The sequence below is a fragment of the Pleurodeles waltl genome, chromosome 3_1 (assembly GCF_031143425.1).
Source record: "Pleurodeles waltl isolate 20211129_DDA chromosome 3_1, aPleWal1.hap1.20221129, whole genome shotgun sequence".
NCBI classification, from domain to species: Eukaryota; Metazoa; Chordata; class Amphibia; order Caudata; family Salamandridae; genus Pleurodeles; species Pleurodeles waltl.
Window position 1 is genome coordinate 15,782,645 of NC_090440.1, and position 15,793 is coordinate 15,798,437.

General features: G+C 47.1%; 1 protein-coding gene across 7 annotated transcripts in view; it reads right to left on the minus strand.

The window, feature by feature from the left end:
• Positions 1 to 15,793, minus strand: part of ATG13 (autophagy related 13) — a 401,206-nt gene that overhangs the window by 71,119 nt on the left and 314,294 nt on the right. For all 7 annotated transcript variants that reach the window (XM_069221706.1, XM_069221705.1, XM_069221704.1 and 4 more), the window contains one exon: positions 10,558 to 10,675. In XM_069221706.1, coding sequence (XP_069077807.1) covers positions 10,558 to 10,675 — 118 coding nt within the window. The remainder of the gene's footprint in view (positions 1 to 10,557; positions 10,676 to 15,793) is intronic.

Genomic DNA, 15,793 nt, shown 5'->3' on the forward strand with positions numbered 1-15,793 from the left:
GGTATCAAACATGTTGGAATCATACCCCAATACTGTTGCAAGTATTGTAAGTATGATTCCATGCACTCGGGGGGGCTCCTTAGAGGACCCCCAGCATTACTACCACCAGTCTTACAAGGTTTTCCAGGCAGCCCAAGCCGCTGCCATCCCTATTTCCTTTGGGAGAGGGAGGTATCCCCCTCTCCCTTTGGAAATAGGTGTGACTGGCTTGGGAGGGGTAGCCTCCCCAAGCACCTGGTATGCTCTGAAGGGCACATTTGGTGCCCCCCATGCATAAACCAGTCAACATCGGTTCAGGAAACCCCAGTCCCTGCTCTGGCGCAAAACTGGACGATGGAAAGGGGAGTGACCACTCCCCTGTCCATCACTACCCCAGGGATGAGCTCAGAGCTCCTCCAGGGGTCCCTGGGGTTCTGCCATCTTGTTTACAAGGTTGGCAGGGACCTCTGGGAGCATCTGAGTGGACAGGCCAGGCAGGTGACGTCAGAGCCCCCTCCTGATAGGTGCTTACCTGGGCTAGGTGACCAATCCCCCTTTAATGGCTATTTAGGGTCTCTCTCTTGGGTGGGTCCTCAGATTCGGCTTGCAAGATTCCAGCAGGAGTCCTCTGCAACCTCCACTTTGACTTCTGGCCCCTGGAACTGCAAATGGAACCCCCAAGACCCGACAAGCTGCCTCCAAGAAGAAGAACTCTTCTGCAACATTGTTCCTCCTGCCAGCAATTGCAATATTTCCACCGGCTGTGCATCCACTGACGGTGGCGTGTCTTCAGTCTGCACTAGAAGAAAGATGGAATCTCCCTTGGAGTGAAGGAGTCACTCCCCGGCGTCCGCAGGCATTTGCTGCAACGACGACCGGCAGCGTTGATCTCCTATCATTCTGAGATGAGTGGATCCTGCATCATGGGTGGTTGTCCGGAGTAGTCCTTTTGGTCCTCTCTGCCAGCTGTCCAACTTTGGTGAAGGGAAGCCCTTGCTTTCCCAAGCAGAACAGTATCCCTTTGCACCGCGTTTCTTGGAGCTGCCAAGGCTTGCTTGCATCTCCTCCAAGAGATCTTCAAGTGACGTGTACCTCCAGTCCCCAGCACTCCTTCCTGCTATGCACAGCCCTCTGCGTGGTTCTCCCGCATGGTGGGATCCCTTCCTGCAGGGTGGGATCCCTTCCTGCAGTGCTGCGTGGGATCCTTCTGCAACTTCTGTGTCCCCGTCCTGTGGGACTCCTGTGGGTCTTCTGTGTCGCTGAGGATCCCCTGTGACCACCCCTCCTGGGTTGAGTCTTCCTGGGCCTTGCTAGTCCCTGGCAGCACCACTTTTCCCTAAACGCGAGTTTGCCTTTGCCAAGGCTTGCTTGTGGAATTCTTGCGCCAACACCCGTCTGCAATCTCCACTCCAGCGTGTCATCTTCTGCATCTATCAGGAACTCTTCTCCTGCTCCAGGGCTGCACTGCTGACCTGTTGTTCTTCACAGTAGACCAACTCCTGCATCCACAGCTGGGTGGGTAGCAGCTCCTACTCCTCCTGGACTCCACTGTGACTTTTGGACTTGGTCCCCTCTCCCCACAGGTCTTCTTTCTTCAGGAATCCACCACTGGTTTTCTTGCAGTCTTGCCTGGGTGTCGTCTTTTCTTCTCTTCCTTCCTTTTGGGTGGTTTGGGGAAATTCCAGTGATTTAATCCTGCTTTTATGGTCCCTTTGGGGGAGGGGAGGAAGGTACTGTGGTTCTTACCTCTGTGGTTTTCTAGTACTCCCAGCTCCCCTCTACCTATTCCACTTACCTATGTGGGAGTCCTGTGTTCGCATTCCATTGTTTTAGTATATGGTTTGTGCTCCCCCATGGTCACTATTGCTTATGGCTATTTGTACTGTTTTCTAACCTTTTCTATGACTATTTCTGACTACCAGTGTATATATTTAGTGTGTTTACTTTAGTAATTTTGGTATTGTGTCACTAAAATAAAGTACCTTTATTTTTGTACAACTGAGTGTTTTCTTTCATGTGTGTAAGTGCTGTGTGACTACAGTGGTATTGCATGAGCTTTGCATGTCTCCTAGATAAGCCTTGGCTGCTCATCCACAGCTACCCCTAGAGAGCCTGGCTTCTAGGCACTGCCTACACTTCACTAATGGGGGTACCTGGACCTGGTATAAGGTGTAAGTACCTTAGGTACCCACCACACACCATGCCAGCTTCCTACATACAGCCTACACTATAGACTGCTACATTTCTTTTTCTGCCACATAAAAATATGTGGCCTTTATGCGGTCAGGCGAATATGTAACACAAGAATGTATACTTCGGAAGAAGTGTTCTAAAATCCCACACAAGCAGAACTTTTCAGAGCATATGATTAACACCAGAGACGCCCTGAAGGAAAACAAGCTTCTTATGTAGGAATGAAAATGTCACTTACCCAGTGTACATCTGTTCGTGGCATCAGTCGCAGTAGATTCGCATGTTCTGCAATAGCTCGCCATCTGGTGTTGGGCCGGAGTGTTACAAGTTGTTTTTCTTCGAAGAAGTCTTTCGAGTCACGGGACCGAGTGACTCCTCCTTTTGTCTCCATTGCGCATGGGCGTCGACTCCATCTTCGACTGTTTTTCCCCGCAGAGGGTGAGGTAGGAGTTGAATTGTAGTAATAGTGCCCATGCAATGGAGTGACTAAGTATGCACCTATTTAAGGTTGAGATGATACATATATAAATAATTGAAGGTAACTTCCAAACTGCTACAGGCTCCCGGGGAGGCGGGTGGGCACATGCGAATCTACTGCGACTGATGCCACGAACAGATGTACACTGGGTAAGTGACATTTTCAGTTCGATGGCATCTGTCGCTGTAGATACGCATGTTCTGCATAGACTAGTAAGCAGTTATTTCCCCAAAAGCGGTGGATCAGCCTGTAGGAGTGGAAGTAGTCTGAAATAATGTCCTTAATACGGCTTGACCTACTGTGGCTTGTTGTGCGGATAACACGTCTACACAGTAGTGCTTGGTGAATGTGTGAGGCGTAGACCATGTGGCTGCCTTACATATTTCTTGCATTGGGATGTTTCCTAGAAAGGCCATGGTAGCACCTTTCTTTCTGGTTGAGTGTGCCCTTGGTGTAATGGGCAGCTGTCGTTTAGCTTTAAGGTAGCAGATTTGGATGCATTTAACTATCCATCTGGCTATACCTTGTTTTGAAATTGGGTTTCCTGCGTGAGGTTTTTGAAATGCAATAAAGAGTTGTTTAGTCTTTCTGATGTTTTTTGTTCTGTCAATGTAGTACATTAATGCTCTTTTGACATCTAATGTATGTAGTGCCCTTTCAGCTACGGTATCTGGCTGTGGAAAGAACACTGGAAGTTCCACTGTTTGATTTAGATGGAACGGTGAAATAACCTTTGGCAAAAATTTAGGATTGGTCCTTAGGACGACTTTATTTTTGTGTAGTTGTATAAAAGGTTCCTGTATAGTAAACGCCTGAATCTCGCTTACTCTTCTTAGGGAAGTAATGGCGATGAGAAATGCCACCTTCCAGGTTAGGAACTGTATGTCGCAGGAGTGCATGGGTTCAAAAGGTGGACCCATAAGTCTAGTTAGGACAACATTTAGGTTCCATGAAGGAACAGGTAGTGTTCTTGGTGGTATAATTCTCCTAAGGCCCTCCATGAATGCTTTAATGACTGGTATTTTATATAGGGAAGTTGAATAGGTAGTTTGCAGGTATGCAGATATTGCTGCAAGGTGAATCTTAATGGAAGAGAAAGCTAGGTTAGATTTTTGTAAGTGAAGCAAGTAACCCACTACATGTTCTGGAGTTGTGTGTAATGGTTGTATTTGATTAATATGGCAGTAGCAAACAAACCTCTTCCATTTACTTGCATAGCAGTGCCTGGTGGATGGCCTTCTGGCTTGTTTTATGACTTCCATACATTCTTGGGTAAGTTGTAAGTGCCCGAATTCTAGGATTTCAGGAGCCAGATTGCTAGATTCAGCGATGCTGGATCTGGGTGTCTGATCTTTTGGTTGTGCTGTGTCAACAGATCTGGCCTGTTGGGCAATTTGATGCAGGGTACCACTGATAGGTCTAGCAGCGTTGTGTACCAGGGTTGCCTCGCCCAAGTTGGTGCTATCAATATGAGTTTGAGTTTGCTTTGACTGAGTTTGTTTACCAGGTAAGGAAGGAGAGGGAGAGGAGGAAAAGCGTAAGCAAATATCCCTGACCAGTTCATCCATAGGGCATTGCCTTGGGATTGTTTGTGTGGGTATCTGGATGCGAAGTTTTGGCATTTTGCGTTCTCCCTTGTCGCAAACAAGTCTATCTGAGGTGTTCCCCAAAGTTTGAAATAAGTGTTCAGAATTTGGGGGTGAATTTCCCATTCGTGGACCTGTTGGTGATCTCGAGAGAGATTGTCTGCGAGTTGATTTTGTATCCCTGGTATAAACTGTGCAATTAGGCGAATTTGGTTGTGAATTGCCCAATGCCAAATTTTTTGTGCTAGCAGGCTTAACTGCGTGGAGTGCGTCCCCCCCTGCTTGTTTAGATAATACATTGTTGTCATGTTGTCTGTTTTGACGAGAATGTATTTGTGAACTATTATTGGTTGGAAAGCTTTTAGTGCTTGAAAAACTGCTAGAAGTTCTAGGTGATTGATATGCAGTTTTGTTTGATGTACGTTCCATTGTCCTTGTATGCTGTGTTGATCGAGGTGTGCTCCCCACCCTGTCATGAAAGCATCTGTTGTTATTACGTATTGTGGCACTGGGTCTTGGAAAGGCCGCCCCTTGTTTAAATTTATGTTGTTCCACCACAGAAGCGAGAGGTAAGTTTGGCGGTCTATTAACACCAGATCTAGAAGGTGACCCTGTGCTTGAGACCACTGAGATGCTAGGCATTGTTGTAAGGGCCTCATGTGCAGTCTTGCGTTTGGGACAATGGCTATGCATGATGACATCATGCCTAGGAGTTGTAATACCATCTTTGCTTGTATCTTTTGTGTTGGATACATGCGTTGTATGATGGTGTTGAAATTTTGAATTCTTTGTGGACTTGGAGTGGCTACTCCTTTTGATGTGTCTATTATGGCTCCCAGGTATTGTTGTACCTTGCGTGGCAGAATTTTGGATTTTGTGAAATTGACGGTGAACCCTAGTTTGAAGAGGGTTTGTATGATATGATTTGTGTGATTTGAGCACTCTATTAACGAATGGGCCTTGATTAGCCAGTCGTCTAGATATGGGAACACATGTATCTGCTGCCTTCTTATGTGTGCTGCGACTACCGCTAGACATTTGGTAAAGACTCTTGGTGCGGTTGTTAATCCGAAAGGCAGTACCTTGAATTGGTAATGTATTCCTTTGAATACAAACCTTAGGTATTTCCTGTGCGATGGGTGTATTGGTATATGGAAATAAGCATCCTTGAGGTCTAAAGTTGCCATGTAGTCGTGCAGTTTTAGCAATGGCAATACTTCTTGTAGTGTGACCATGTGGAAGTGGTCTGATTTGATGAAAAGTGTTCACTACTCTGAGGTCTAGGATTGGTCTCAGCGTTTTGTCCTTCTTTGGTATCATAAAGTACAGTGAGTAAACTCCTGTGTTTATTTGTGTGTTTGGCACTAATTCGATTGCATTCTTTTGCAATAGTGCCTGCACTTCTATCTCCAGGAGATTGGAATGGTGTGTTGTCAAATTTTGTGCTTTTGGTGGTATGTTTGGAGGGAATTGTAGAAATTCTATGCAATAACCATGTTGGATAATTGCTAGAACCCAAGTGTCTGTAGTGATTTCCTCCCATGCTTTGTAATAATGACCTATTCTTCCCCCCACTGGTGTTGTGTGGAGGGGGTGAGTGACCTGTGAGTCACTGTTTAGTAGTAGGGGCTTTGGGGCTTTGAAATCTTCCTCTATTTCTAGGGAATTGCCCTCCTCTATATTGTCCCCGAAAACCTCCTCTATACTGTCCCTGGTAACTGGACGGTGTGGCTTGTGAGGTGCTGGCTTGTGTGCTTTGACCTCGAAACCCCCCTCGAAAGGGCGTTTTACGGAATGTGCTGTAATTCCCTCTGCTCTGCGGGGAGTAGAGTGCGCCCATGGCTTTGGCAGTGTCCGTATCTTTTTTGAGTTTCTCAATCGCTGTGTCCACTTCTGGACCGAACAGTTCTTTTTCATTAAAAGGCATATTGAGAACTGCTTGTTGAATCTCTGGTTTAAATCCAGACGTTCGGAGCCATGCATGCCTTCTGATAGTTACAGATGTATTAATTGTCCGTGCAGCTGTATCTGCAGCGTCCATGGAGGAGCGGATCTGGTTGTTGGAAATGGTCTGTCCTTCCTCGACCACTTGCTTTGCCCTATTTTGTAAGTCCTTGGGCAGATGTTCGATGAGATGTTGCATCTCGTCCCAGTGGGCTCTGTCATAGCGCGCAAGTAGTGCCTGGGAGTTCGCGATGCGCCACTGGTTTGCAGCTTGTGCTGCGACTCTTTTGCCAGCTGCATCGAACTTGCGGCTTTCTTTATCTGGGGGTGGTGCATCTCCAGATGTGTGGGAGTTGGCCCTTTTCCTAGCTGCTCCTACAACAACAGAGTCTGGTGGCAGCTGTGTAGTGATGAAAACCGGGTCCGTAGGAGGCGGCTTATACTTTTTTTCCACCCTTGGTGTGATTGCCCTACTTTTGACCGGCTCCTTAAATATGTCTTTTGCGTGCCGGAGCATACCAGGGAGCATAGGCAGGCTTTGGTATGAGCTGTGGGTGGAGGAGAGTGTGTTGAACAAGAAATCATCCTCGACCTGTTCTGAGTGGAGGCTTACATTGTGATATTGTGCTGCTCTAGCCACCACCTGAGAGTACGCGGTGCTGTCTTCTGGTGGAGATGGCTTTGTAGGGTATGCCTCCGGGCTGTTATCTGACACTGGGGCGTCGTATAGGTCCCATGCGTCCTGATCTTGGTCACCCTGGCTCATGATGGTGTGAGCTGGGGAGTGTGATGGAGTTTGTGCTGGTGAAACGTCAATCACGGGCGGAGGAGAGGGTGGTGGTGTAACTCTTTTCACCACTTTTGGTTGTGGTGTTTGTTCCGTCTGGAACTCCAACCTCCTCTTTCTCCTAATGGGGGGAAGGGTGCTTATTTTTCCTGTCCCCTGCTGAATGAAGATACGCTTTTGCGTATGGTCCACATCAGTTGCTTGTAGCTCTTCCTCAAACCTATGCTTCTGCATTTGGGAGGTTAGCGAGTGCTCTTCTGTATAAGAGCCTGAAGCTGGGTCGCTTGCAGTTTGTTTCGGCATCGAAACTTTGTCTGCGTGTTTTTTCGGCTCCGAGGTGACTTTTTTCCTTTTCGGGGCCGAAACCTCTCGGCGTCGATCTGTTTCGGTGCCGCTGTCTCGGCGTCGAGCCGTGTCCACACCGGCATTTCGGTGTCGAGGCTTGTCTCCAGCACTTTCTCGGTCCCGAGAAGGCTGCGTGCCGGTGTCTCGACCGGAGTCGGACGATCTCGGCACTGTTTGGGCCTTTTTCGGTGCCGACGGTCGGTCACCGAATTTATGGGTCGAGCCATGGCCTGGTGGCAGTGGCGTCCCCTGGGCCTTGTAAATGTTTCTCTGTGTGGTTTTCGACGTCTTACTCACGGTTTGTGTATCGTCGAATCCTTCGGAGTCTGAGTCTTGGATCGAGAAGGTACCTTCCTCTTCCTGTTCCTCGAACTCCCGTTGGGCTGTCGGTGCGGACGCCATCTGAAGTCTTCTGGCTCGACGGTCTCGGAGTGTTTTTCGGGACCGGAACGCACGACAGGCCTCGCAGGTGTCTTCGCTGTGCTCAGGTGACAGGCACAGGTTGCAGACCAAGTGTTGGTCTGTGTAGGGGTATTTATTGTGGCATTTGGGGCAGAAACGAAACGGGGTCCGTTCCATCGGCGTTCTTCAGCACGCGGTCGGGCCGACCAGGCCCCGACGGAGGATCGAAAAACTACCCCGAAGGGCACCGGAGCTCTTCGATCTTCGATGCGGTGTTGAATGTAAGTACGCCGATCCCGAACGCAACAATACCGACGAAAATCTTCCGAAATTAGCTAATTTTTCGTTCCGAAACTCGGAGCGACAGGAACACGTCCGAACCCGATGGGGGAAAAAAAACAATCGAAGATGGAGTCGACGCCCATGCGCAATGGAGACAAAAGGAGGAGTCACTCGGTCCCGTGACTCGAAAGACTTCTTCGAAGAAAAACAACTTGTAACACTCCGGCCCAACACCAGATGGCGAGCTATTGCAGAACATGCGTATCTACAGCGACAGATGCCATCGAACATACTCTTTCTGGTGGATGCTCTATCTAATTGTAGATTCCTCACCTTAGAATAATCTCTGACACAAGGCTGAATTAGAGTTCATTAAAGCAATCGCTCACACTTGCGGAAAGAAGGGGAGCTGCATAGAGGCACTACGCCGGGCGTGCTGACTTCAGTTTCTATTGTGACCTCTTCTGCACAATCACACACGGATCAGTCATGACAAATTGAAGGCAAAAGTGGGTAAAAAACTAACCTGTGACCTTTTTAAGATATGCAGATGTAAGCTACACAGAGCTGCAGTTAGAGTATACACCACAAAGAAAGTTACTGGACCTAAGTAACTTGCCCTTCTGAAGGATACTTCTAATCACAGATTACTTACTTTTAGAATAGGTATCCCAGCAGTACCTCTAAAAAAAACGTTAGAGGGCCTAAGGAATGCTCTCAAATCAAAAGGTACTGCAAAACTGAATTGGCAAAATAGCCCGGACTGGACTGTGAAGGCAGGAGTTCGCAGTGAATGTGTGCACAGACAATTATGTACCAATTCTTTGCAACTGATTGAACCTTCTCGACACCAACCTCCCACAATCCATTTACTTTTTCGAACATTTCTAACGGGAGCATTTTTGTTTTATGTGCATGGACTATCATGGCCCCAGGAGCTGTAGTGGATCAGTGGGTCAGAAAGACGCTCAGTTGGGTCGGTTGGCACCAAGGAGCAGCCTGCTGGCTGAAGTGCGACTGGCGGGCCCCACAGCTCCATGGGGCCTGCAGGCACTCCAGAGGAAGCTGGCATCATCTTGAACATTTGCAGCAGGGCCTCTTTAAAGGTCTCAATTCGCTGTGGGGTAGATGACTGCCTGGAAGCTTGGGCGCACCAGGACTAGCCTCATGTGGGCTTGGAAGCTTGAAGAAGCCAGTGGGGTAGGACCTTTGCATAACTGATCACACACTTTCTCACTTGGTTGTGTGGAGAGAGTGGGAAGAATTCTGTTCCTCTGGTGCTTGTGGGACACTTTAGACTTTGACTTACCTGAGGACTTCAACCAGAAACATGATCTGACAGAGGAAGGGCCTCTAATTTGTAGCTGAATCTGGACTAGTGCTGCAAGTGTGACCTTCTCTTGAGCTTGGTGACAGTATTTTGCTTCCCACTTCCTGCATCAGTGCACTATTGACACATGATTTCAAGTTGTGACCAGAACCGAAACACCAGGGACGTATGTCTCGTGGATCCGTGACTGACGTTGGTTCCTGCAGTCACAGTACATCATAAAAACCTGCTATCGCTGTGGAGAGTGTTTTTCCAGGCACACTGTCTTTTCTTGGACTGTGTAAATAGAACCAACACAGTCTGGAGAGAAATTTTACATTCAAGTTGAAGGTTGCAAAAAAACAAAACCCTGACACCAGCACCCAGGGGTGTCATCCATATGCAGGTCTGCTTCAACGCTACACATGGAGTGCGAGGTAGTCAAGGAATCAGACGCCACCATCTGCTGGAGCAACTGCTGAAAGAAATCTAGATCCAGCCTCGCACCTTGGATTATTCTAAAGGTGAGGAATCTGTCAGAATCCATTAGAACTGAGGTTAGAGGTCAGCATTGATTCCCTCTCTAGTACAGGATCCCAAATGATTGTGTCAAGCCTTAAAGAAAACAGCAAATCCAAGTTTATCACCCGAAATGAGCGCAGACATCCTACAGCGTACAGAAACAATGGACAGTAATAGAATAAATCACACCAATGAGATGAATTACACGTATGAGACTGGCTCCAGAGCATGTGGCCAAGCGTCTCTGTCCAGACTGTACACGGACGTAAGTGCCTCACAAACGTGAGGACTGGCCTGCTAGTAGCTGCTTGGCAGCCCCAATGAGAGAAGGGCTGTAGGAAACAGCAGATTGTGTGGACTCCAGTAAAGTGGTAAAGTTGACTCAGGCTAGAACAAAAGCAGCAGCAAGCGAAAAAACTAAATGGGGGGGGGGAGGAGGTTCACATCTCACACTTAGGTAGGTTCAGATTACCTTTATCGCCTGGTATCATCACACATTTATGGAAGTCAAATTGTTAAGTTAGAAAGACCCTCTTGAAAACAGAAATAAGTGAACAAAAATCGAACTGGGGTGTTCTCCAGAGCACTTTTATAATTAAACACAGCTGTGCCCCTTAAAGTACTTGTTCAACAAAACAATTATCAGAATAAAGTGAAAAGCGTTCTTCAAGGAGCATGTCTATTTTCTGAGGTTTAGACAGGTGGACATTGAACCATGTTTTTCCTTTACCTGAGGTGAAGGTTTGTCGACGAAGGCCCCCACTTTCCTGACAAAAAGGACATCTGTAGGCTTGCTGGGAGAAGAACTTTGCCCTTCGCTGCAGTTGGAGTTTGTTTCTGCATCTTCACTGGGAAAGAGGAAAAGAAATGCAAAAAGGTGTGAATAGTTTAAGAAAAACTGATTCTGTAAGAATTACACCCTAATGAGTGCTGATAGGCATACTCGGAAACGGAGAGTGCACTCTTGGCTGAAACTAGGAATTCAACGTAGAACGAGTGGGTTACTGACTACTAATGATCTAGATCAGAATCTACGCACAACCGGGGTGAAAGCCTGCAGCTATTTACTTTAAGAGATTATCCTGTGGATACTTGATGGCTCATGAGAGTTATGCTACGAGTGGGAGTTGCTGGACTCCTAGTAGGCAATTCAAGTTATCTCTAATTGTTTTAATCAGGATAACAGAGGCTTTCGTTAATTCTAAAAACATGGGACCTAGGGAAGAGAGGATTAGGTTATGTTAGGCTGGGAGAAGAGCATCTGCATAGCACATTTCAACCATCTGTACGATCTCGTAGCACTTTTGGGAGTTTGGCCACAGATGATGTTTGTTAGATTTCTGATGACAGATCTTTGGTTGAGTGACTACATAACTGAACACAGCCCAAAATGACAAGTGAACCAACGTACGGGGGAGGTGAGAGGGGGTCAAAGATTCAAAGATGCTCAGTCTGCTGGGCAGGTGATTACTGATGGGTGGAGGGCGTTCCAATGTCTGAGTCTGGAATCTGCAAAGCATCATCTGCCCTTTACACTACACCCTGCTCTGGAGATGTGGTGAAGATACTGGACTGAGAAATCCTGGGAACAGGAGCATGTTTGGAAGATGACCTTTTCCAGGGAATAACCTTATGTCCCCAGAAAGAGCTGGGGATAGATCAGGACAATCAGAAATGTGTCCAGTGTCAACCTAACACAGCGTCCGAGAACATCCACCATTTGACATCAAATAATGTATAGTAAAAGGGTATAACATTAGGAGCCAGATATTAATTTTTGATGTTTCCCTCTTATTGTATACATTTTATTTTAGTTTTAGGTAAATGTTCATCTTGCTAACAGAAAAGGTGAGTATGTTTGCATCTATATGCTATTCTATTGCACCAACAGAGCCACAGGGCAGCGGAGCGCTGAACATGGTCTACGACAATCAATGTCAATGTGTAAGAGGAGATGAAGGTGGCTTGAGAACGGTTAATCTATTGTGAACGCATATAAAGAGGGGAGATTTCAACTCTCTCCTAAATTGAGCAGCTTTGGGGCATTGTGATAGATACAGGGATGCTGTTCCAGATCCTGGTGGCACGGATGGAAAAATCCTGCTGTCTTGTTTTTCCCCTTCTAACACGTCTTAGTCTGCAGACTGATGGTGTCCTGCCTCAGGTGTATTAAGAACCACCAGAGATGATGAGCTTCTCTGCAAGATGAGCGTGGGAGCGGTTTGTGTTGGCCTTGTAAATGATGCAGCTTGTTTGGAAGATGGTACAAGCTGGCCAGGGGAGTCAACAGGGCCCCATCAGGATAGGGGCAATGTGATCATATTTCTTCAATACCTGAATGAGAATGCTGCAGTGTGTGGGATGCCCCTAAAAGGTGCCAGTGATGAGCCTGGGAGCCATGAAGCAGGGCTTTACCACCATCTAGATGTGCAAGCATGAGGGCTCGAACAGCAGTTCTGAAGTCCCTTTCTGGAAGAAATGGTTTGAGTTTTTCTACCTGAGTAGAAGCTATAGCTTGAGGTGTGTGAAAGATCCATAAGTGTTTCATAATGAAGCTAGAAACAAATGCATGAAAACAAGAACATCAACAGTGTTTTTTCAGCGATTACAATCACTGTCAAGTCACAGTTCACGAACAGATGTTTTACACTGGTAAGCATCTAGCAAACACACGCATTCGGACGGTGGCAATCGCCAAAGTTGAGAGTTCTGTTAACTCATATGAGACCAGGATTATCACTGGTGTTTCCTTTCATCAATTAGAGGGTATTATGTGAGCTGAATAGAAAATGGTGCAAGCATAGACATTTATATTTCAAGCTTGTTATCGAGTTATCGAGTATCGAGTTATCGAGTGATCACAAAGACCTGCTAACTCACCTTCCTAGAGCTGGACTCTTAGATATCACTCTGTACATAAGGCGGTCCCTGAGCTGAAGGTCAGCCACCTGGAACATTTTAAATCTTTTTTCTTGTGTAAGACCGTAATAACCAAAGAAGGAAGTGGGAATATTTGTTATTTTGTAGCTGAGGTATCTGGTAGAATTTGTGGCTGGAGCAGAGGTTCCTGAAAATCAGGACTGCTGCAGTCATCCCTTTGGCTAGGCACATGGCTCGATCAGCCATATGTGACATCTTTGTAGGCATAAGGAGAAGACACCTGCATGCACTACCGTAGACGTAACTTTCAGAGAAACTAGTGTGATGAGGCATCAGGGAAGATGAAACACTAATCAATCTTTGGTAGGGGTTAGACTGTGTTTCAGGTGGAGACGAGGAGCTGTTGTGTGTCACAGCAACTGAGTTTGAGGAAACTGGTAGCTATTGATACTGCAAAACAGAGGAGGCAAGCTCCAAGGGTTGCACTGGTCATGCGAGCTGGGAACAAAGGTGTGTAGTTGTACAGGTACACCTAGTCGCATTTAAAATTAAGGGCATCTCATTCATAGATATTTAAGAGTAATTATGTACCAGAAGGGCTATACCACTTTGACTGCAAGAGGTCAGATGCTAAGGTCAGTCAGGGAGGAGGAATACCACCACTAAGAAGAGATTGAGACTCCAACTTGCAATCAGCTGAGATACAGTAGGATGCTTCGAGCTATTTGATATGGATATCAGTGGGTCTGTAGTTGAAGGTAATCGAAAATTACATGGAATATTGTCGAAGTCCTCTACATGTAACATTCGTCTCAACAGATTTCTCAAGGTTATTTAAACCTATGCAGTACCTCTGCAAATGTAAGAAGCCAGACAATGGTAAAGTGAAGCTGGGCGCAGATAGCCATGTTGTCCCTGCATTGTTCCTCTTGAAAAATATCACAGGGGTCTGCCCCTAACCACGCAATGATGGCATCAATAGGAAACCCAGGACCCTTTAAGTTTCAAAGCCTCTTCAAAGTATTTGCAAACAAGTAATTCATTTCCATTTACCCGTTTTCGTCTTATGAGGAAGCTGAACATTTATGCTGGTTAATTGAATACAGTGCTGCACTGTCTCGAAGGTTACCAGTCACTGCACCTTCCAGAGACATCCGCATTATTGTCTCAGACCTCGTTTACTCTAAGAGCCTTGAAAAAAGTCACCTGTTGTGACGAAACACATGTTGGCCGTGATTGTGGAACAATGCTCATCCTATGGGTATGATATCCATGTCTACTAATAAAAGGAACCCACTACAAATAACTTATCTGGAGGACGTGTTAATTACAAGCATTTTCTTGAGTGCTGCGGTATCTGTGTAAAAGTGCTGGGAAAGGTTGGAAACGTGCAGAGCCCGAAGCTCAAAAATCCTGTTCAATGGAGAAACATTCAGTGATCTTCACCTGCTGCAGGCGAGGATTATAGTAAAGCAGCGGTGCTGCCGCCCTCTTCAAGCAGCAGTGTTCCTTCTCTATTCAAGGCCGCTGCCTCTTTCACGCCACCTGTAAAGAAATGGCTCCCTGTTGCAGTTACCCCCCACTTTTTGCCTGATACTGATGCTGACTTGGCTGAGAAGTGTGCTGGGACCCTGCTAACCAGGCCCCAGCACCAGTGTTCTTTCACCTAAAATGTACTTTTGATTCCACAATTGGCGCACCCTGCCATCCAGGTAAGTCCCTTGTAACTGGAACCCCTGGAACCAAGGGCCCGGATGCCAGGGAAGGTCTCTAAGGGCTGCAGCATATCTTATGCCACCCTGGGGACCCCTCACTCAGCACAGACACACTGCTTGCCAGCTTGTGTGTGCTGATGAGAACAAAACGAGTAAGTCGACATGGCACTCCCCTCAGGGTGCCATGCCAACCTCACACTGCCTATCCAGTATAGATAAGTCACCCCTCTAGCACGCCTTACAGCCCTAAGGCAGGGTGCACTATACCACAGGTGAGGGCACCAGTGCATGAGCACTGTGCCCCTACAGTGTCAAAGCCAAACCTTAGACATTGTAAGTGCAGGGTAGCCATAAGAGTATATGGTCTGGGAGTCTGTCAAAAACGAACTCCACAGCTCCATAATGGCTACACTGAATACTGGGAAGTTTAGTATCAAACTTCTCAGAATAATAAACCCACACTGATGCCAGTGTTGGATTTATTAAAAAATGCACACAGAGGGCATCTTAGAGATACCCCCTGTATTTTACCCAATTGTTCAGTGCAGGACTGACTGGTCTCTGCCAGCCTGCTGCTGAGAGACGAGTTTCTGACCTCATGCGGTGAGAGCCTTTGTGCCCTCTGAGGACAGAAACAAAGCCTGCTCTGGGTGGAGGTGCTTCACACCTCCCCCTGCAGGAACTGTAACACCTAGCAGTGAGCTTCAAAGGCTCAAGCTTCGTGTTACAATGCCCCAGGGCACTCCAGCTAGTGGAGATGCCCGCCCCCTGGACCCAGCCCCCACTTTTGGCGGCAAGTCCAGGAGAGATAATGAGAAAAACAAGGAGGAGTCACTGGCCAGTCAGGACAGCCCCTAAGGTGTCCTGAGCTGAGGTGACTCTGACTTTTAGAAATCCTCCATCTTGTAGAAGGAGGATTCCCCCAATAGGGATAGGAATGTGACCCCCTCCCCTTGGGAGGAGGCACAAAGAGGGTGTACCCACCCTCAGGGCTAGTACCCATTGGCTACTAACCCCCCAGACCTAAACACGCCCTTAAATTTAGTATTTAAGGGCTTCCCTGAACCTAAGAATTTAGATTCCCGAAACTACAAGAAGAAGAAGACTGCTGAGCTGAAAAACCCCTGCAGAGGAAGAACAGAAGACACCAACTGCTTTGGCCCCAGTCCTACCGGCCTGTCTCCTGCCTTCCAAAGAACCCTGCTCCAGCAACGCTCTCCAAGGGACCAGCGACCTCTGAATCCTCTGAGGACTGCCCTGCTTCAAGAAAGACAAGAAACTCCCGAGGACAGCGGCACTGCTCCAAAAGAACTGCAACTTTGTTTCAAGGAGCAGATTTAAAGACCCCTGCAACTCCCCGCAAGAAGCGTG